Consider the following 23,467-nt stretch of genomic DNA (forward strand, 5'->3'; position numbering starts at 1 on the left):
TTCTTTCTTTCAAGTTTCAAGTTTGATCTTTCATTTAAGTAATTAAATTGACCCTTCTTACTTACATAATATAAATCATAGCATTTCCTTCTATTTAAGACATGTTCCAACAGTACCCTCAAGCCTTACATGCATAAAAACCCACCCACCCTCTCTCATTCTCTTCCTCCCATACAAAAAACATTCATATCCTCCCTCAAACAAAGCATACAATCACTCATTCTAAGCCAGGAATCAAGGGTCACTCTATATACATACATTGCATATATATATATAATATCCTTAACTCTTCTTATCACAGCTTCAATTTATAGTCAGTCATGTGTATTCCAAAACTATCTTCAGCATCACCATTTCTGTGTCCCACAAAAACTCACCCCAAAGTTTTGGATGCTCACCCTGATGATCAAGTTCAAGATGAACTTCACAGATGGCCTACTCCTAGTGAGGTAATGAAACAGAAGCACACAACATGTGTATAACTAATTAAATAATTACTACCACAAAACATGACAGCCATTTTTTGTTTGACAGTAAGTTAAATAAAGTTTCAGTCTCTATATAGTGACATGAAAGTAAGTTCATAATTAACATATAGTTGATAAACTAACTATATATTTGCCTCTCCTCTTTTTTTATGCATTTAGGCCTTAGAAGAAATCAAAGCCATAGGGAAGATATCAGGTCCAACAGCTATAACTGGTTTACTCTTATATTCAAGAGCTGTGATATCTATGATTTTCCTTGGCTATCTTGGAGAGATGGAACTAGCAGGAGGCTCTCTTTCTATTGGTTTTGCAAACATCACTGGCTACTCTGTCATCTCTGGTTTAGCCATGGGGATGGAACCAATTTGTGGACAAGCTTATGGAGCAAAACAATGGAAGCTACTTGGCTTGACCCTTCAAAGAACTATACTCTTACTCTTATCTATTTCCATCCCTATCTCATTGACTTGGCTTAACATGAAGACAATCCTCTTGTGGCTTGGTCAAGACCAAGAAATATCATCAATGGCACAAACTTTTCTACATTTTTCTATACCAGACCTTTTCTTACTCTCACTTCTCCACCCTCTTAGAATCTACCTAAGGACTCAAAACATCACATTGCCATTAACTTATTGTTCAGCCATATCAGTTTTGTTACATGTCCCTCTCAATTTTCTCTTAGTGGTTCACCTAAAGATGGGTATTGCTGGGGTAGCTATAGCATTGGTTTTGACTAATCTCAACCTCATTCTCTTCCTATCCTCATTTGTGTACTTTTCTGGTGTGTACAAAGAGTCATGGGTTTCACCAAGCATGAATTGCATCAAAGGGTGGTCCTCATTGCTTGCACTTGCTATTCCAACTTGTGTTTCAGTTTGCCTTGAGTGGTGGTGGTATGAGTTTATGATAATGTTGTGTGGTCTTCTAGTGAATCCAAAAGCAACCATTGCCTCAATGGGAATTCTTATTCAGACAACATCATTAGTCTATGTGTTCCCATCTTCACTTAGCCTTGGTGTTTCCACAAGAGTAGGGAATGAGTTAGGTGCAAATAGACCAAGCAAAGCAAGAATTGCAATGATAGTGTCACTTTTTTGTGCTGTTGTATTAGGCCTTGGTGCAATGCTTTTTACCACCTTACTTAGGCACCAATGGGGAAGGTTCTTCACCAATGACCATGAAATTCTTGAACTCACTTCCTTAGTGTTACCAATTGTTGGGCTTTGTGAGCTTGGAAACTGTCCACAAACCACAGGTTGTGGAGTTTTGAGGGGCTGTGCAAGACCTATCATTGGAGTAAACATCAATTTGGGTTCATTTTATTTGGTGGGTATGCCAGTGGCCATTCTTCTTGGATTTGTGGCCAAAATGGGATTTGAAGGACTATGGCTTGGGTTGCTTGCAGCACAAGTCTCATGTGCAGGGCTCATGTTGTTTGTTCTCTCAAGAACAGATTGGAATGTGCAAATAGAAAGAGCCAAAGAGATGACAAAAGATTCAACAATAACTTCAACTTGTGCTGCTTCAAACTCTAAATTACTTGCATTCACAGAATCAGAGGGTAGCAAGAACAATGCTCATGCTTGTGATCTTGAGGAGATAGTTATTGTTGATAATGAACTTACCAAGACATCTTTAGTTGAAGCAGATCCACTTATCATACCACTTCCAAAAACACTTTGATTTAGTTACTTTGTATTTTTTACCTTCATTGATTGGATTGTAATGTAGAATAAACATCCCCTTATCTCTCTCTTTCTAAGATTGTTGTATTAATGATAGTAATTAAGAACATAGTGCTCCTTAATTTCTTCTCCACAGAGAGGGAAGAGGTAGGGAAAATGTGTCAATGTAAATTGTGTATCAGATACCAAGTTCCTTATTAGACATGATATATTAGCTTTTCTAAAGTCTTGTAATAATAATAATAATAATAGAAAAAAAATAATTACCCAAATTACATTGACACTTTTTGCATTATTTTATTCGTATAGTTTATTTCATTTTCTACCTCAAATGAGAGGTGCTGTTGTGTTTCTTGCACATGAGTTGGAAAGCATATATTTTGGCAAGCAAAAAAGTGTTTCTACTTAACTATGATGGTGTTCCCTTCCACAAAAGGCAACAAAAAAAAAAAAAACTTGATAACAGAAAATGGAAAGTTAACCTCCAAAGTGCAATTATTTTTCCTCATATTTTTAATAACAAAATTGTGATTTTATAGTAAATAAAATAATAAAAATATTATTACATATTATCTTTTTTGTGTTATTGTGTAACATTTGTCTCTTCATTAGTGGAAAATATCCTTACTCATACTATCTTTCCTCTTAGTCTTCTCCACTCTATATCCTTTACGATATCAAAGGAAATGAAAATAATATTAGAGCTATACATGAAAAATCTCCTCCAAAATGAAGTACTTATAGTAGTAATTTTTGCTTTTCATGTGACAATGCACAGAAGACAATAATGGCAATGAAAATGGATATAGACATTCATGTTGATGCTATTTTTCCATAGACAAAGAAAAATGTTGAAGACAATCTGACACATACAACTTTACACACAAGCAGAGAGGCATATGCACAGAAAAAGAAGCAAAAACTGATGACAATAATTGGTAGTAGAGAAGTATCTATTGAAAAACTGTATTGGGGAATTATTCTGTCTACTTCTCATGTGGCAACAAAATTGAAGCAGTGCCTGCATAACCACATCCTCTCCACCTTATGTTACCTACATTTATCCAATAACATTTTCCCACCAAATCTTCTTAATTTAAAAGTGATATATATTACTTATAAATTAATTATTAATAAATAAAGTATTATTTTGTTGTATGATAGGAGGATATATTATCTTATTTTCTATGAATTAAGATCATCTAAGTCATTTCTTTATATCTAACTTATAACCACCAATAGGATATCAATAAATATATATCAATAAAATATTAAATTAATTTTTAAATTAACACTATTGCACATAATAGTATTTGATTGGTTAGAAATAGAGCGGTATATTTTCCTTTGGCATTGATGATTTTTCTATAAGTAGCATAACAAACACTATTATAAACAACTACTATACACACAATTTAAAAAAAATGTATGTAGTCGACATGGTTAGAGCATCTATAATGGAGAACAATATTTTTATTCTTATTTGTGTCTCACACATTATTTTATAATTTATTATAATTCCTTATAAAATAAGAACAACATCTATTTTTTCTTTACAATGATAAACATCATTCTTATTCTTATTTGGGTCTCATAACCTACCCCACACTTTTATGTTTTACAATAAATATAGCAAAATATTAAGAATAATTACTTATTTATTTATTAATAAATTAGAAATTGTTATAATTTATTATAAATATTAGAAATCAACTATGAATAAAAAATATAATTTTATTGTTGACATACATGTAATGAGTGAAATTTTCGTTCAAGGAAGACAAGTTGAGGTTCTTCAATTTTATTTTTAATTTCGTTTCTGCAAAATTTTAGTTCTTTTAATGATTCTGGATATTTTGATATTTCTGGATATGCTTGTGCTTGTATTTATTCTTAAATTATGTATTTTCATTGATTTTCTCTCCTCAACAAGAAGTGTTCTTATTTAGCCACTTTTATTCCTATTTAAGAACAAAACACAATGAATAAAAAAATCATAGTAGAAAATAAAATAAGAATGTTTTTTATTTTGTTAAGAATAGTTTTAAGAACGACCACTAGTGCTTTTATGATAAATGACGTAATTGTTAGTTGGTTTTTAATTACATGCTTTTGAATATAGTTATCAGTGTGTGATGATATATGATTTAACTACTAATGGTAAGACTATAGCATGTAAAAAGTGGATATATATCACTAAAAAAACAAACTCTAAAAAGTGGATGTATCTAATGGTAAGACTACAGCATTTATGATTTATAAACTAATAACAACTTCTAAAAAGTGGATATATATCACTACACTTTTGAATAACCATCCAAATTCATGTTAATCTGCGATATTCACGTCAATCTGACATGTTAAAAAAGAGTTTTTCTGCACCAACAATTGTTTAGGTAGAAGCACTATTCATTTTTGAGATGATGCCAACTGAATGTGGAAATGTATTGGTGAAGCTATTTTTAGTATAAGCTTAAGAGATAGGAGAAGGGGTTTGGACATATTTTGCTCCTTTTAATGTAGGGAGAAAGAGTAGCGGAAAATATTTTCATATGTTCTACTAAAAAACTATGAGTTTTGAAGAGTAATACAGTAATTTCAATAATTTGATAAAAAGATGTTTCATTTTGACTAGATACTATTCAGCAAAATTGTTATGATTATTTCTTTCTCTCATGTTTTCAAGGAAAATGTTTCATGTAAACAATGCATATTTTAATTAGAAACATGTATAAAAAATAAGAAAATGTATAAGAAATAAAAATACATATGGCTTAAGAAATTTGTGATTCATCAATGAAAAAAATAAATTATCAGTGTTACTAATGTTACTGTTAGAAATCAAGAAGCAAGCAAAATATTGTGTATTCCATTCATTGAATAGAAAAATTATAATAAATACTTTACATAAAAAAAATGAAAACTAATTAATCTAACAACCAAAATTAAGTAATCAACTAAATAGTAAATGAGTTTAAACTAATTACTAACACAATATAATATTAAACAAGAAATAGCAAAAGCTTAACATCAATCAACAATAAAAACGACAACAAGTTGTTTTTGGTCACTTGTTTAACACCATGTGTCTTTATAAGATACTATATCTTGAGGCAGAAAGTCAAAATTCAAAGCCGTGCTACTGCTAGGAACCGATGATGATGAACCCTCCCACTTAGCCACTACATGAGATGGTGGAAATAAGAGATACATGTTATAATTTTTTGATGAATAATAATATTTCATCACATGCTAATTTCAACTATACCACTTTTCACACACTATAAAAACAACACATGCTTACTCTACCAAATAGTTTTATGACAAACATGGTTGTTTTTCTAGTATCCTTGTTTTAATTGAAGTGAAAGTTAAGCAAAGAGATTATGCCAACTAATCAATAGTGCATTAGTGCCACTGCCTCCCCACGACATAGTAGTAGTGGGTTTGAAATTTCCTTATTCTTATAAATGACATTTAACCTATTTACATTCGTTGTGTTTGACTATATGGGTTGAGTTATTGGATGGTCACTTTTTGAAGTATGAACACGATGCATTCATATTAGTGGAAGAAAAAAGTGATGAAAAAGAAACATAAGAAGCTCAATAAGCACCCATGAGTGCAATGCAAATATGCTAAAACCAAATCATCCAAAACAAAGTTAAAAAGAGATAGATATTTAGATAACTAGGCCAGCATAGCATTCTCTTTTCTAGGTGGGGTTGCAAAGACCAAGACCAATGTGGAAACTTCTATTACCTATTCACTTCATGTTTCAGCTAGATATTTGAATGATAATTAACAAGGCTTTACCTAAGGTTATATTCTATTCTACATATTGTATTACTTCATTTATTATAATTTGTGATTAGTTAAAAAATATTTAATTATTAAATTTTTTAACTTCAATATATTTTTTTAATCAATCACAGTAAGTAACATACGTTTTGGGATAGAAAATATGTTTCAGGCTTTACATGGTCAAAGTGGTAATGCACTAATGCCTCATAACAGTGACATTTTAGTGTTGATATATTACATAGTTGAATATATATTAAATGTTTGAATATGAAACATTTTAATCTGCCAACAAAAACATTATCAAACATGATACTACTGCAAGATGTGGTTGGCTTTTTGGTCCTGTTCTGTCCCCTTTGAACACCATGTACTAGCATAGCAATTTGTGATACGGAAGCACCACCATTGACATACCATAACCCCACTATTGGAGTTTCAACAAAATCACAATTCAAGTTTGAATGGTAAGATCAGAAAGAGCAAAGATTTTATCCAATTAAGAGTTCAATAGCAACATAATAACTAAAATGGATAATTTGTCGGTAATATAAATGAATGGAAAAGAGAAAGAGAGAGAGGTCCTTTTGTGACTTTCACGTAATGCATTTTTGACTTGGATTTAGGCTGAATTAAGTGGTGCATGCATAGGTATACATATGTTGTCCCACAAATTGTATCATTGCATGTACCATTAACTGTTGTTGGTTAGAAAAATGAATAATTATTAATTTTTTAACTTGTGGTATATGCATGGCACAATTTGTGGGACAACAGATATTGTCCCGCATGCATAGTGTGTTGTTCTTTTTGGGTACTACCAAGGGTATCCCTCACCTTTTTAGGTAAAAACTAATCTTTTTTGGGTTTCGTGGCTGCCATCCCAACAAATATTGCTCATAAGAATCAAACCATTAATCTTAAAGATTCAGTAGGACCTTATATTATTAGATCAATATCTTATTCACCTCGTTAGTGTGTATTGGTCTTTTGGTAATGAGAAATACTGAAGCATACTCATATCTGGCTATGGTTATTATCAATACCATGTCTATTACCAACTGCACCCTTATCAACTACTCCAACTCTTCCTTAGTAACATCTTAGAGGGAGAGAATGAACAAAGATGTGGAGTCTCATGATAATGAAATAATAACGTATTATATATTTATTAGTATGAGATATGATTCGAGACATCGTTTAAAATAATATATTTTTGTTTAAGAAAATAGCTAAGATGAAAAAATTATAGTTTTAATTCCACCAAGAATTAAACAAAATTATGGGAGAAACAATTGAACCATGTTTTATTATTATTATTTCATTTTTTCTAAGGACATGTTAGTTTTTTTCTAAGTGCAGAAATTATTGAATGGGTTTTCCTTTTTAATAAGATTTTTTTCATACACCTAGAATTGAACCTCTGATATCTAATGTTCAAGTAAGTCGGATATTTACTCACTACACTGGACTATATGAAACACACTAATATATTAATAAGGTGTTGCTCACTTCTGTCTAATGTTAGAGAATCAAATAAAAAACATTCTTTAAAATGATGAAACAAAATGAATAATCTCCAAAATCCCTTTGACGAAAGACTGAAAGGGTAACATTCTTTAATTAAAATGATCCTTGATAGAAATATCCCTAGACTTCGACTTTAGTGGAGTCTTTATTTTTATATATAGAGTTCCATTGGTGGATAGCTGAAGTTTACCCTTTTTCGAGATATGGTGATCTCTCTCTATGAGTATTATCGATTAGGGGTGAGCATGGGCTGGGCTGGGCTGGGACGAGTTAAGGTTTGTCCTTATCCGGTCCTAAATATTGGTTGAGTCACTTTTTTGAACCCGAACCCGACCCTAGACCCGAAGCTAACCCGACTCTAGATAGTGACTGAGTCAGCCTTTAGACCCGACCCGACCCTAGACCCGATTAAATATAATGCATACTCATTTTAGATAAAGACTTCTCAATATTATTTATTATTATGAATATGTAGTTCGATATATAAAATGATATATGTATATGTATATTATTAATCATGTATATATAATGAAAAAATTAAAGAATGTGTGATATTTTCGACCAAAAGTGTATTATTACTCTATAAACATTTGAGTAAAAATACATACAAACAAGATGAGACCCAATGTCGGGTCATGCTTGGTCCCTAACCAGCCCTAAATATTGTCTGGGTCTATTTTTGGAACCCGAACCCGGCCCTAGACCCGATCAGATCCGACCCTATTCGGACACGACCATGATCGAGCTATGTCGGATGAGCGAGTAGGGTCGGGTCCTGCTCACCCCTATTATCGATTCCCTAACATCATATTTAGAAACTCATTCTATTTAGGATAGGGATCATCTGTCTCCAATGGTGTCCCATTATCTGTCTCAAGACAATCATATATTAACACATGGATAAAATAAAAAATTTAAAAACAAAAACCATGATTTAGGTGCTACTGTTTTCAATAACCCTGATTTAGGTTCTACTGTTTTCAATAATCCTGATTTAGGTTCTACTGTTTTCAATAATCCTGATTTAGGTTCTACTGTTTTCAATAACCCTGATTTAGGTTCTACTGTTTCCAATAACCCTATTTTTGTTGCTAGTTCTACTTTATATGATAATCTAGTTGAGTCAAGAATACTGTTCCTAATGTCATTATTGCTTTACCGACCATTTTTCATCATTGGCATTGTAGACTTGGTCATCCTCATGAGGCCACTGTCTATAATGTCCTCAAACAATGTAAAATTTCTCATGCAAATAAAACTACTTTAGACTTTTGTTCATCTTGTTGCTTAGGGAAAGCTCATAGGTTGCACGCACCTAGTTCTACCACTGTTTACTCCTCTATATTTGATCTTGTTTTTGTTGATCTTTGGGGACCTTCTCCATATTATTTTCAGTCTGGTTTTCGTTATTATTTGTCTATTGTGGATGCCTTTTTTAAACATACATGAATTTTTCTGTTGAAACATAAGTCTGATACATTATCTATGTTTCAATACTTCATTAAGTATGTTCATACTCAGTTTCATAAGACCATTAAAGTTGTTCAGAGTGACTTTGGAGGAGAACTCAGACCATTTACCTCCTTGTTAACCAGTCTAGGTATTGTTCATAGACTTTCCTGTCCCCATACTCATCATCAACAAGGGACAGATGAAAGAAAACACATGCATATAGATGTGACAGGACTTACTCTCCTTGCTCATGCTCACTTAACACTAACCTATTGAGAAATATGCTTTCACAGCTTCTGTTTATCTCATAAACAGAATGCCTACTCCCACCTTAAATAATATCTCACCTTATCAAAAATTATATGGTACTCTGTCTGACTACACCTTCCTTAAAGTCTTTGGTTGTGCATATTTTCCTCTTCTTCGACCTTATAATAGTCACAAGCTCAACTTTAGGAGTCATGAGTGTGTTTTTCTTGGTTATTCTACTCAACACAAAGGTTACAAATGCTTGTCTTCAAATGGCAGAATCTACATCTCTAAGGATGTCATTTTCAATGAACACTTGTTTCCTTTTCTAAATAAACATGCATTTTCTTCTCAACCTACCAAGTCTTTCCCCATGTCCTATCCAACTTCAATATATTCTTTTCCTATTACATCTGAGGTTTCTCCCTCAGTCAATTATTCTCCATCTAACCTCCCTAATCATTCACCTACTGTTTCCCCTCAATTAATTTCTAATTCTTCACCTCACACTATTGTCCCTCCAACCTCACCATATATTTCTTCACCCAATACATCTATTCCTATACAATTATCTCCAACCCCTGCTACATCCTCCTCAACACTCCCTCATTCTCCTATGCTGCCCGTTTCCACTCATCCTATGCAAACTAGGTCTAAGTCAGGAATTTTTAAACCAAAAGTTCTTCCTACTCATTCAGCGCCCTTTACTGCCAAAGCTGCCCTGGCTGATCCCATCTGGAAACAAGTTATGCAAGCTGAATATGATGCTTTACTTGCCTTAGAAACTTGGACTCTTGTTCCTCTTCCTCCTCACAAACAACCTATAGGATGCAAGTGGGGTTTTAGGGTGAAGGAAAATCCCGATGGTTCTATTCTTAAACACAAAGGTATACTTGTTGCCAAGGGGTTTCATCAAAAGATGGGGGTTGATTACACAGAAACTTTCTCTCCAGCTGTTAAACCTGTCACCATTAGGGTTCTTCTAACCTTAGCTATAACTCATGAGTGGCCTCTTGAACAACTCGATATAAACAATGCTTTTCGCAATGAAGTTCTGAATGAAGAAGTGTATATGCAACAACCTACTAGATTTCAAAATCATGATAAAACTTTAGTTTGCAAGCTCAACAAAGTGATGTATGGTCTGAAACAAGCGCCCAGGCAATGGTTTGAAAAATTAAAATCCACTCTTGTCACACTTGGTTTCATGGTTTGTAGATGTGACAATTCTCTTTTCATCCACACCTTCACTACTTACAAATTGTTTGTTCTTGTTCATGTGGATGATATAATTGTTACTGGTTCATCTCCAAATCATGTTCACAATGTCATTGATGCTCTCAGTGCAACATTTGCTTTGAAGAAGTTGGGCAAACTTGACTATTTTCGTGGTATTGAAGTCAAACACCTCAGTAATGGCTCAACTCTCATGTCGCAATCTAAATATATTACAGATCTTTTAGATATAGCTCATATGGGTTCAGCTCGACCTGTCAATGCTCCTATGACCAACAACCGTAAACTATCCAAAATTGGTGAACCTGTTAGTGACCCTACTTTCTATAGGTCAATTGTGGGTGCCTTACAATACGCAACAGTTACTAGGCCAGACATTACATACAATGCCAATAAGGTGTGTCAATTTCTTAGCAATCCTCTAACCTCACATTGGGTTGCTGCCAAAAGGATTCTCAGGTATCTTCAAGGCACTACTTCTTATGGCATGCATCTTCAGAAGACAGCCATCTCAAAGCCTCTTACTCTTACAGCTTTCTGCGATGCTGACTGGGCTTCAGATGTTGATGATAGAAAGTCCATCTCTGGCACTTGTGTTTTTCTTGGTCACAACCTCATTACTTGGTGGTCTAAAAAGCAAACCACAATATCTAGATCCAGCACTGAATATCGAAGCTTAGTCCTAGCAGCTCAAGAACTTATGTGGGTGAAATCTCTCTTAAGGAACTAAAATTTGTTTTTACACCCCCACAATTTACTGTGACAATCTTAGCACAATGTCTATGTCTCATGATCTTGTTCTTCATAGCAAGACTAAGCATATTGAGCTTGACCTCTACTTTGTTCGTGACAAAATTCAAAATCAAACTTTATTTGTTAAGCACATTCCTTCAGTTCTTCAAACTACTGATGTGCGCACTAAACCTATCTCCAGTGACAAATTTTTTTTTAGGATTCAGACAACAACTTCAAGTAAAAGATTTTTTCAAACTCACTACCATAGATCAGAATTCTTCATCTTCAAGGGGGTATATTAGGGATCAATCCTCTGGCTATCTATTGCTGGTATATCTTAGTTGTTTCCTCTAGCTTTCTTTAATATAAATACGCCTCTATTTAGTTTTTCTATAACCAATTCAGTTACATTAATAACATTCACAATTACTTATCTTCTCTCTCAATTTCCCTGAATTCTAGAACTCTCTTTTCTGTTACGGTTTTCTCATAGGCAGAAGCAACGAAGCAAATCGTTGTTCAAGTTACACACTTATCCAGTTAGATTGCTTATGAATCATATTTTAATTAAATAATCCTGCTAATAATGTTTAAAGAAAGAGTTGAATGTTTTTTACTTTTTTACATCTCAACACATTTAGAAATACATTACCTTCTTATTTCATATTCCTTTTATTTATTAATAGGAGGGGTTTTTTTTTAACTAAAATATTAGAAGTACTGTTAATATTATTTGTTTGTTTTGTTTTTCCATAATCAATTCAACCCATAAATTCATTACCAAAAGAACATTGTAAATAAAAGGGGTAGAGGTAAAGTTACTTTTGAAGTTAAGTAATTGAATACCAGAAATGTTCAACCTCATTTTGCTGCACCACAACATCAACAATTAAAGAGAATTTTCAAAATTAAGTCAGTAAAATTCTGCTCAAGTTTGAAAGGAAATGCTCAATCCTGTAAATTTTCATCACCATTGAAAGGAAATTTCACCCCTTTCTCTTTTTCACTTTGAACATCGACAATATAATTCAAAATTCCATCCAATATTCAGGTACAAAACCCATTCACCAATACTTCATCCGTCTTTATTAATTCCAAAAGGTCCCAAATAATATTTCATCAGATGTTCAATATCATCTTCACTTACTATACTTCATTGTCTCCACCTCAAAACCAATTGTGGGAAACTGCTTAGCATATTCCTCTACTTCATGGCGTAGTTTAGCAATTTCGGATTGAATGTGTGCATCTGATTGCAAAGCTGCCACAAAATCCTTCAACTTTGTACCTGAAATTAATATAAACCAATAAGGACATCTATGATACCATGATATGCTTTCAAAACTACAAATATCATGACACACAGAACTAAGATGCAAGTAGATATGCTAGGGTCAACCTTGGGCATTTGCCTTAATCTGTAAGGCTAACTTGACTGCCTCATCAAAGAATTCAGCTACTTTTTTAAAATCTTCCTCAGCAAAGCCTCTGGATGTGAGAGCAGGGGTTCCTGAATTGCAAGGAGATAATCTTCATCAGCATGAAACTATAGACCCACTATAATAAGGAGGAAAACGATAAGTGAGAGAAACTGTACCCATTCGAATGCCTCCAGGAACCATAGCAGATACATCCCCAGGAACGGTATTTTTATTGGCTGCTATATGAACTGATTCTAACACTTTCTCAACCCTTGAGCCATCAATGCCCTGTCAAACAACACACCATTAGAAAGTGTTTCCTCTTTGATCCTATAAAATATAAATATTACGTATAGAATCAAACCTTCATAGGAAGGATTACAATTTTTAACAATCTATGTTACAAATATATACCTTAAGTACCAAATTTTAACATTGGAAACAGCTCAAAAAATAACTTAGTCATCTCTACGGGAAAGTGCTGATTTGTTTGAACTTAGAAGTTAGAAGGCCTAGATTCTAGAATAACTCAAGAAAAAAACACTACAAGGAGATATTTCTAGTAGATTAGATTGGTAGAATAACTCCAAGTTAGATGCCAATTTCTAACAAATTACTTACTTAGTAATAACATAGCATCACTATCATATCTACAAGTTTTGTATCTCCTGGTCAAAGAAAAATTATATTCCTCCGGTGATTCTATAATTCTATAATGTCAATAAGACCCACTCCATATATCTTTATGTCAACTCACATCATTCTCTGTTCTCTCTAAAAATCTTCAACTGAGGGTTTTACAAAATACAGAATGGTTACCCACTTATTTTCAATTCCTGTGCTCAATGTAAGTTTAAACCATGCAGAGAAGGTTATCCACTTATTGATATCTACAAACAATATGATAATATGACAGCAAAGGAAAGAATCACACCAATTACCTTGTTTCTTAAGTTCACCAACACTAAGTGGTTATCGGTACCACCAGATACAAGTTCATAGCCTTTCTCTAACAAACTCTGGAGTTCAATCAACACAGCAGAGTCAGATATAATATTCAAATCTGATGAAGCCACACAATTATTACAACATTCACTAATAACTAGTTTGCAAAAGCTTTACACAGCACTGATGCAAACCATACAGAAGGCATTCATTTTACCTGTGCAAAAGTTGAGCTGTTACTCAGAACTTGCTGTTGGTAATGCTTGAATTCAGGTGTCATAGCCTACATTCACACAAATGAAGAACCGAACTTACAATCAGCCTGTAAATAAAAGATACACTAGGAGTCTAGGACTATTTGCCTTAAAAAGTACATATTTTCTAGGGAATCTAAGATGACAAGTTTCTTAACCTAGTCAATTAAATTACCTGCTTCAATGCAACTGCTAAGCCTGTAATAGTGTGATTGTGTGGACCACCTTGTAGTCCAGGAAAAACAGCCTGATTTATTTTGTCTTGGTAATCATACAACACCTGTAGGAAGGAATTCAGCCAATGAAGAATTTTATCAAGTTACCCATCTTTCAAAAAAATCCAAAATTATGAGAAATTGCTTTAACAAGTTATAAAACAAATATAGAAAAAATCATTGACGAACACTATCTACAACTACTGAAAATATACTGAAAAGGTTACTCCAGGGATAAATTGCAGTTTTCCTTATTTTGCCTTATAGCAAATATTTTAAAGTTTAAGACTCACTTCCTGCCCTTGCTTGTTTATCTCTTTTACACCCTTCCTGAAGAAAATCATAGCCCCGCGTGGTCCACGAAGTGACTTATGTGTTGTTGTTGTTACAACATCTGCATAATCAAAGGGAGAAGGAATAACACCAGCAGCAACCAATCCACTGATGTGTGCTATATCAGCCAACAGAACGGCCTTCTGCTTATCACAGACCTATAAAATTTCAAATATAAATGATACAGTATCATCATCACTGAATTGTTTTAAACATCATAAATCTATGTTCCTTGATCACGTATAGTTTACCTTGCGAATACGTGCATAATCATAAAGGCGAGCATAAGCACTGGCACCAGCAACTATTAATTTTGGCCTAAAAAGTGCAGCACTTTTCTCTAACTGCAGATATTACATAAGTGAAGTCATTATAGTCAATTCTAAGCTCAAAGTATGCATACAAGTGTAAGCTTTGTAAACAAACACCAATATAACTCTTCATTGTGTTCAAAGAGCAGTTTTTTTCCCTATTTTCAAGGAAAAATTGATGTAATAATCAAGAATAGCTGGCATAAAGAGGAATGTTGTGGCAATCAGCTACTAAGAGGACCAAAGGTTTTGAACATGGGCATCGAATTATTGAACTTTGAAAGATTTGACGAAGCGTGTATTGGTGTAAGAACACACAATGAAAAAAGATGAGCACAACATAGTTGAATTTTGTTTCAATACATCCCACAATTAAACATCAAAATGAGACAATCCTTAACTCATTGACAAAAGATACTAGAAGAGAAACAGCACTAACTACTGATAATATTCTCTTTGACTAAAGGAAACATACAAAACACAGAAACACAATGATACCTGCCTACCTGGTCATAGTCAATATAACCAGTGCTCTCGTTCAATCGGTATGGCATTGTTTCGAAGAATATAGATACAGCTGATATCTTCTTGGTGTCAGTCTGCATGACACAAACATAAATTGAAAACTTGTATATAAAGATTATAACACGTGTTGCTCAAATAACTCCATTAATAATATCAGAAGCACCCCAAATTCATACAAATACACACATTACATTGAAATTTCAGGAATAGCATCATTTGGCATAGAACAATTGCAACTTACTACTCGATAATATATGAAACTGATTATAGAGCCAGAATTACATAAAAGGTATGGGCACTTTGAAGTAGGATTAGAAAACAAAATTCCGCCTATGTCTGAGCCTGGTAAGGCTAAAAACATATTCTTTAAGCGCATAATTTAAAGAGATGGCAGAGAGGAATGCTAATGAGAAAATGTGAGTGAGATTCTATACGAAAAATATATGTTGTAAGATTAAATTTAAAAGGTACGAATGGTGAGGAGGTGTCTCGTATGCAGTTTGCAACAACAATGTTTCATTCCTTTTCTTTATTACATAGTTTCTTTGTAAGCCTTAGAATGTTCCAGTTTTGTACTCTTTCCTTCTTAATGAATTTTTCTATCATCCAAAATAAATAAATAAAGGTCGTATTTTGTCCATTAATTAAGTACCTAGTAGGAAACAAAACCTAATATGAGCTATTGCAACAAAATTCATTCAACATCCCTTGTTGCAGACTTGCTATGATTGCCAACTCATGGCAATGAGTGACAACAACTGATAAATAGAACTTCACCTGATAGCCATGTGATAGATGCCCCCCATGAGGAAGATCAAGTGCCATTATTCTCTCATGAGGTTTCAATAGGGCAGTGTAAACTTGGAAGTTAGAAGGAGATCCAGATAAAGACTGCACATTGACTGTCAAAACAGAGTATGTAAGACCTCCAAAAAAGCATATGATCAAAATCATATAATTGTACCCAGTCAGACATGTATAAAGACAATCCTCTGATAAATTAAAATTTTGACTTGGATTACCACTTAATAAGCAAATTACGAACACCAGAAACGAAGAAAAAACGTGAGTTACGTGAAGGGACCATTGAAATCGGCATGATGTGTTCGTGGCAACTAAAAAACAAGCATTCAGCATGCAGGTCTCAAAATGATAAGGTTTTCCTCAACCATTATAAAAGGGGAAGAGATAAACATTCAACAAAGAAATAAATGCCACTTGGTAAAATAATGAACTCAAAGCATTTGCGCGTGCTACTTTTTCCTGGGGAAAGAAAAAAAACAAAGTGCATTGTAGCTAGAATTAAAATATAAATTAATAAACTTAAGTATTTCAGATGCTAATTTGGTTTACAGCTTATGCTATTAGTAGCAAAATAAATGCACCAACGTATTTTCTAATTTAAACAAATAAACAACAGTGGTAGTTTTGAAACAAAGAAATCAATAATCTAGGAAATGAAATCAACATCTGTGACATAAAAAGAGATAGAAAGCTAAAAAGGTAATGTAAAAAATTGTAACGGACAAAACATCAATGAATTCTGTTGAATATTAAATAACTACCACATATGGGAGTTTTTACCACAAGAATTAGAAACTTCATTTGAGTAAATGTTTTGCATATCATCCCTTTGTCAACCACTCATAATCAGAATATACAGAAAGTCATAAATGCTTTTTACGTTTATATATGTTAATTATTGATATACCTCCCCATTTTGCTGGATCCAAACCAAAAGCTTCAAGTGCACGCTTCTGACATAAGGTCTCAGCCATATCAATATACCTAAACAGATTATATATGAATAATAAGTCAGTGATATCAGAAATCATTATAGAATATTAGGATAAACAGAAAGCATTGCAGATCCATATACATACTCATTTCCTCCATAGTATCTAGCACCGGGATAACCTTCGCTATATTTATTTGTCATGACAGATCCAACCGCTTGCATAACTGAGAGTGACGTGAAATTCTCTGAAGGTATAAGTTCCAAACCCTTCCATTGACGAGCTTTCTCGAGTTCTATTATGTCTGTAATCTCAGGATCTATTACCTCCAAAGGTTCGTTGAGTTGTTTTATCCACTGCCAAATTGAACAAGAAACGTGTTAATAAAAGAAACGCAGTGATTTCAATGATAAGAATGAGAAATGAAAAGACTGTAATATATGAAACACATATCCAAGGTTTTTGGATCTCAACGGAAACTGATATTTAAAACATGTTAGAGATCTAAAGTAATGGAAATAGTGTTTTGAAAAAAGAAATGGAATGATGCGACACCGTGGAATAAAGAGAGGCGGCGGAAGGGAAATGTGGTGGTTTGTGAATGGAGGAGGAAAGACGGCGGAGAGCGACGGCCATAGTAGGTTGTTGTTTACGTGTTGGTGGTGCGGTGGTTGAAACGTGGAAGAGTGGGATTGGGTATATAAGGGTGAGTGAGTGGGGGTTGTTGTTGTTGTTGCTGTGAAGGTTGGTGGTGATTATGACATGTGGGGTCCGCGGATCGAAAAGTGTGCAGTACGTGACAAGCTATGCCACACTCGTTCTTAATTATTTTTGAGGAAGACTAATCTTCAGTTCCTTACAAAAATATATTTTTTAAGATTTAATTTCACCTCAATCCTTTTAGTTTTAACCTCTAAGCACTAATAAAGAGTTGGTGGTGTATTTATGTTAGACTCTTTGTTATAATCAAAAGGTTAATAATTTAATTTATGAGAATAATATTTGTTGGGAGAAATAATCATACATCTAAGAAGAATTAATTTTTTATTCAAAAAGTAAGAAATAATGTTTGTAGTACTAAAAAAAATTAAAAATTTTGAATTTGTCTTTAAAAATAATGAATACGTATTAAACGTAACAATAATTACGTAGTAAAAGAATATAAAATTACTATTTCAGAAATTTTAATTAGTTAACCATACAAATCGTAAACATCAAATTGAGCTTTCACTCTTACTTTTTGAATAAAAATATAAATTTTTAGGTTCTTCTATGGATGAGGTTAAAAATCCATTTTTTTAGGGTAGATACTCCACTCATTATTTAATTTACCTCGGTATATGTAATCAGATTTGGAATCTCTAAATTTCTGAATTACTTTGTTGATTTTAACCATTTCATGGAAATGGTTTTTATTTAGTTAATTAACAACACAAAAATTGAGAGAAAAACCATAATTGACCTCACCAAATAATAGCTTCTATTGCAGATGAGTTAAAACATAGAAGTAGATTAGGGGTCAGAACTTGAAGCGAGACCAACATCACGTCGCTGATAATTTAAATTGTTTAGTAGAAAGTGTCTTCTTGTTAGTACTTTAAAAATCACTTCAGTTATGTAATATCTTTGATCAGGAATACTAGTAAGTAACCTCAATATTATTGGGAATAAATGGGAGAACATTAAACTTGAGAATTGTTTAACTACATAGTAAAAAAGGTAATCAATACATAACTTCAAGTTCAAAGCAAAAAACTTGCGGCTATTCCAATTTCCAATGAATGACCAATCTCTACTTTAAGTGTTGTGTTATAAATAATAATCAAGTCTTTTTCGGCTTACATAAATCGAATGATGTTTGCATGGGTTATAAAATCAGCTATAATTACAAATTGATTGTACTTGGAGCAAATAAGTATCATGCTGCCCTCTGTAGTTCACTAGTTTGTACTCTATCCATTGCACCAACCATACATATTATAGACGTACTCATATATGTTATATGTATTTTTAATTTTTTTAAAAGAGTATTTCTCACTATATATATATATAACTTGTATATGCATGAATATTATATTAGCTTATGTTAAAACCTTAGCTTAAAGTTACTTCAGCGATTTAGTTGAAGGGGCTGCAAATCTAGCTGAGAAACTAAGGCGTGTAGATTCTTCATCATCCTCCAACTAATTATCATCAAAGTTGTGAGCATAGCTTAAAGGATCATAACCACCAATGGGTTTGTAAGTGCTCCTTGGCTTTGTTCACTGAAGAAAACTCCTTGTGCTTTCCTTATAGGTGATGAATTTTTCTCCATAACTTTGGGACAGTTTCATTCATGGAACAAAATTTCTGTGTTCAAAGGCATTGTGAGAGCCTATTCTAATTCAACACCACTTCTTTACTAGTGATTATTAGTATGTGGTAGGGAATAATGTACAGAGAAAAAAATGTAATATATTCATGTTTAATCATTATTAACTCTTCAAAGAATAATACAAATAAATAATAATATTGTATTGATTGTATATATATTTTCATACTAACAATATATAAATATTATACTCATAATATAAATTAAATCATTTAATCCTCAAAAGAAAAAGTTGTTAAAGCTTTTGCGTTTGAAAGTGTAATGGGAGTTAAATAATATGAAGTTTTGATCGACTTAAATTGATTTGTCCTGTTTGAAAAGAATCTCAAAATGCAATTTATATTTATTTATACTTACATGATACTACTACCATATTACTTCCTTTATTTTGATCATTTTTTTTATAAAACATTCTTTAGTATTAAGTGCACATTGATTATTATTTTTACCAAAATAGTCTTACTCAAAATTCAACAAATAATTAATGTATAAAATTAAATGAAGTCAATCATAGAGAGAGAAAGTGAAAGAGTCTTCTAATAATGAAGCAGACTTTAAGATTCAGGTTATATTATGTAGGATGAAGATCACCTGTTCCATTTTCTGTGTCCCATTATATCCTCATCCAATTAAAAATTGCTACATACTTAAAAAGAAAAAACATACAAACAAAACATAATAACAAAACATAATTTTTTTATGTTAATTGGTGGAATTTGAGACGAGAATATATGGGACAAAAGATCTTGGTTTGTCCAACTTTGAGAGAATTCCTCTCTCATTGTTGAAACAAAAGTGACGCCACTGAGGACTGGTAAATTACCAAGAGTTTATGATGAGATTGCTATAAAAGTTGAACATTTTTTCAACTCAACTAATGATAGAGAAAATTGTCCTTATATCTCCTTTCATTTTTTTCCTAGCCTCATAAAACACTTTGATGCCATTGTTGTGACTAACAAACTCAAAAGCAAAGCAATGCATTTTGGCCATGAACACTTGATTGGCCATGTTTGCTTATCTTGAAACCACAAAAATGTGGCAACTTTTAGTTCCATACATTTTTATCTATCATAACACTTTGAGGCACAACTAAAAGAGGCTGAAAAACAATAGTAACTGTCTATTCAATATGGTCAACTTAAAATGGTTTAAAAGTTAAGATTTGCTATCTCCAGCAGTGTATCTGTTGGTTAAAAAACAATAAGCTTTACATTGATCTTGAACTGAGTGTCGTGTCTACAAATGTTTATGCCAACTGACTCTAGAGTAGCTTTAGCATAAGCTTTAACATACAGTTATTAAGTTTCCTATTGTTTCTTTTCTTAGTAAATCCCATAGAAACCAGAATCAACCATAAACTAAAGAATCACCTTCCTTCTAATATATTTCTTTCCTTTTGCATCATCGTCAATGATGTTGCGAAGACTACATGGAAAATCAATTGGCCACAAAATAACATCATTTCCCAAAACAACCATCTTTGCAAGATGATCTGCCGCTCTATTAGTTTCGCGCCATGAGTGAGAAATGTGATATTTATCAAACTTACTCAAGAGTTTCCAGATTTGTTCCAAGCAACCATAAGCTTTCGGGCAAGAAGGTTGTTCTTTATTGATTGTCTTTACAACACTCATGGAGTCTGACTCTACCCATAAAGCAGTGATCCCAAGACTCAAGGAAAGAACAAGGCCTCTCCATATGGCCCAAAGTTCAACCAAGAAAACGTCTCCTTGAGGAGCTTTAGAGACATAAGCACATATCGGTTCACCCATGTGATCCCGAAGGAGACCACCAAAACCAGCAATTTCATTGTTTAAAGAACCATCGGTATTCAATTTCATCCATCCAAAGTTTGGCTTTATCCATTCACACAATCTTATGGATCTAGAAACTGGATTCAGAATTTTTGCAATTTGGTTGAGATTCCTTAGTAGAACTATTCCTTTAGAGGATGGTAAGTATTTATTATCCGTTAAATGTAGCATATTTCTAACTTCACTTTCCTTAGTCTTGTGTTTCTTACCTTGAAGATGTGCCAATAAGCAATTTTCGCTGGTAGTACTAATCTGACATAAAGCACAACTCCATTCTTTCTGAACTTGCATTGTAAATGTTGGCCTCGTATAATTGACAGCAACTTCATATCTCCCCTGATGCAAACAATTGTATGAAAGAAGTCTATATTGATATCCATGACCATGAGAATGATACAATGGAATTGCATGGATTATCATTGTTGGAATTATAGAATTATAGGATTTAGATGCCAATCCCCTACTCAGCCTAATGCCCATATCCCTCCCAAACTAGACTCACAAAAGAGCCATTGCATCATTAATAGTAACTGCCATATTGCCATTAACATAACATTAGACACACAGAATAACTGCCACACCATTAATAATCATAATTAATAATAACTGCCACTAAAATTAGGAAACTCCTCTACATTACTCAAAACACCCCTCCATACTTTGTAACATTTAGCATGCCAATGCATATTTGGGGTTAATAGACAAACTGAGAAATCAACAGCAGCTAGCAAATAAGCTAAAACATTAACATCCTTTTCCAACCTTCCGCGTGTTTAATCGAATGAGGTGCAAATATTTTGATGCATTGTTGCATGTAAAAAAGTAAAAACTGAGGCGGTAACTTTAAAATAATACCTGATTTACTGTAAGTTTCTTCTCTTGTATTTGACTTGGAATAATTGTCTGTTCAGTGACATGAATGAGTTTGCTGTCCTCTTCGAATACAACATGTGTGCTATTTTGGTTAACGATGTTCAAGTCCTTTCCACATATGTTCCAAGTACAGTAGTGCTTAATCAAATACTTATAGATGTGCAGAGAACCGCCAAAGTAAGGTATCAACAGTAAGATAGTTGCCATGCTTTTCACATTAGGCCACCATGGTAGCCTGTAATAACAACCAAGTTAAAACTAAGGAGAAACGAGCAGAATACAAAAATAATGAGGACTTTCACAGATAAGCAGAAGGGATGACCCACTGTTTTAAATTGTACTCATATTGCAGTTTCAAAAGTCTACGCAACGCACAGCGAGTTTGTGACCGTATTTTCTCGCTTCAAATTTACAGTCAATGCGAGATAATCGCGATTGCAATTTAAACACTAGGATGACCTTTTCCGAGCACTACACATTGATGATATGCAGAGGAAGGGCTAATATGAACTATGAAGTTAGTAGACTAATTTTGTCTTTCTTTCCTAACCCTGCTTCCCTTTAGGACAAAATCTTCTTTATTTCCTTTTACATTGCATTTTTAGCAACCCATGCTCGCTAAAACTCTTTACATTATTCCTAGTAACAATTTTCAAGGGACTCTCTACAATGATTTTATCCCTAAAGTAAAAGTCCATAAAATCTCATGTTAAATGAGTTTTTACTAATATTAAGTTAGAAGATGAAAACAGCAACAAAACATAAAATACTCAAAGGCGATTAACATTCATTTCATGTTCAATTGTACATTGTTCATGAACTCCTATTACCACTTAGAATACATAAAAAAATAACCTTTACCTGTTAAATAGCACTGCAAATTCCCGTTCCATAATCATAGAGAATGAAAACAAAACCCAAAAAGCAAGGCATTGCTGATTGCTAAAGCGAGAATCACTCTTCATTGCACGAATAGAAGCGTACCTAACCAAAAAAAAAGACACACACTTCATAAAAAATTGCAAAAATCACAATCCTATTTTTTATTTTCATAAACAAATTGGTAAAATTATTTGAATTTTAACTATAGCTGCTTACAATGGACAAATCAAACTTAATGGGGGCCTGCATGTGTCAAAATAAATAAATAAATAAGAACAGAGAATAAAAATAGGTGGGAAAAAGTTGAAGTTGAAGAAAGTGGTAAGAAAAATAAAGAGTTAAGTGTTACCATGTAAGAAAGGTGAGTGATTTAGTTAAGATTGTAAGAAGAAGATGGAAACCCATTAATGCTATTTCTGAATCTTATTCTTTTCTTTACATCCAAACTCCTTCAAACAAACATGGTGAGTTCTTTATGGAAAAACAATGTATTTACGTACGTATGAGAAGACCAAAAGTCAATGTCCACTACTCTTATTACCCATGATTGAAGTTGCTGAAAAAAGGAATAATAATAATAATAATAATAATAATAATAATGGTAT

General features: G+C 33.1%; 3 protein-coding genes across 4 annotated transcripts; 1 reads left to right on the forward strand and 2 right to left on the reverse strand.

The window, feature by feature from the left end:
- On the forward strand, window positions 138–2,383 carry LOC109359454 (protein DETOXIFICATION 48-like). Its single transcript, XM_019604127.1, has 2 exons — window positions 138–449; window positions 648–2,383. Exons 1-2 carry the CDS (start codon window positions 321–323, stop codon window positions 2,172–2,174), a joined length of 1,656 nt encoding a protein of 551 aa, XP_019459672.1. The 5' UTR covers window positions 138–320; the 3' UTR covers window positions 2,175–2,383.
- Window positions 12,062–17,660, reverse strand: LOC109360987 (serine hydroxymethyltransferase, mitochondrial-like). 2 transcript variants are annotated; one of them, XM_019606253.1, is made up of 13 exons: window positions 17,475–17,656; window positions 17,067–17,275; window positions 16,895–16,971; window positions 15,961–16,085; window positions 15,165–15,257; window positions 14,599–14,691; window positions 14,308–14,505; window positions 13,975–14,079; window positions 13,763–13,828; window positions 13,542–13,619; window positions 12,777–12,888; window positions 12,579–12,689; window positions 12,062–12,467 (listed from the first exon to the last, which is right to left on the reverse strand). In XM_019606253.1, the coding sequence occupies exons 1-13, from the start codon at window positions 17,553–17,555 to the stop codon at window positions 12,319–12,321; spliced, it is 1,497 nt and encodes a 498-aa protein (XP_019461798.1). In that variant the 5' UTR covers window positions 17,556–17,656; the 3' UTR covers window positions 12,062–12,318. The 2 variants fall into 2 exon arrangements, with proteins under 2 accessions (XP_019461798.1, XP_019461799.1); XM_019606254.1 differs by lacking the exon at window positions 13,975–14,079 and having other exon boundaries at window positions 17,475–17,660.
- LOC109359207 lies at window positions 20,614–23,388 on the reverse strand. The gene is made up of 5 exons (XM_019603780.1): window positions 23,212–23,388; window positions 23,079–23,105; window positions 22,842–22,964; window positions 21,963–22,215; window positions 20,614–21,443 (listed from the first exon to the last, which is right to left on the reverse strand). Exons 1-5 carry the CDS (start codon window positions 23,265–23,267, stop codon window positions 20,652–20,654), a joined length of 1,251 nt encoding a protein of 416 aa, XP_019459325.1. The 5' UTR covers window positions 23,268–23,388; the 3' UTR covers window positions 20,614–20,651.

This window comes from Lupinus angustifolius, chromosome LG11 (genome assembly GCF_001865875.1).
Source record: "Lupinus angustifolius cultivar Tanjil chromosome LG11, LupAngTanjil_v1.0, whole genome shotgun sequence".
Lineage (NCBI taxonomy): Eukaryota > Viridiplantae > Streptophyta > Magnoliopsida > Fabales > Fabaceae > Lupinus > Lupinus angustifolius.

What these genes read in the sequence shown, in the direction of transcription:
- LOC109359207 (XM_019603780.1), bottom strand. Translation starts at nt 23,267, where the DNA reads ATGGGTTTCCATCTTCTTCTTACAATCTTAACTAAATCACTCACCTTT. An exon ending in TTAAGTTTGATTTGTCCATT is followed by an intron (nt 22,965 to 23,078) that starts GTAAGCAGCTAT and finishes TTTTTTGGTTAG; the next exon opens with GTACGCTTCTATTCGTGCAA. An exon ending in AGAAACTTACAGTAAATCAG is followed by an intron (nt 21,444 to 21,962) that starts GTATTATTTTAA and finishes TGTTTGCATCAG; the next exon opens with GGGAGATATGAAGTTGCTGT.
- LOC109359454 (XM_019604127.1), top strand. Translation starts at nt 321, where the DNA reads ATGTGTATTCCAAAACTATCTTCAGCATCACCATTTCTGTGTCCCACA. An exon ending in GATGGCCTACTCCTAGTGAG is followed by an intron (nt 450 to 647) that starts GTAATGAAACAG and finishes TTATGCATTTAG; the next exon opens with GCCTTAGAAGAAATCAAAGC.
- LOC109360987 (XM_019606253.1), bottom strand. Translation starts at nt 17,555, where the DNA reads ATGGCCGTCGCTCTCCGCCGTCTTTCCTCCTCCATTCACAAACCACCA. An exon ending in ATTATGCACGTATTCGCAAG is followed by an intron (nt 14,506 to 14,598) that starts GTAAACTATACG and finishes GAAATTTTATAG; the next exon opens with GTCTGTGATAAGCAGAAGGC. An exon ending in TCCTGGAGGCATTCGAATGG is followed by an intron (nt 12,690 to 12,776) that starts GTACAGTTTCTC and finishes CTTGCAATTCAG; the next exon opens with GAACCCCTGCTCTCACATCC.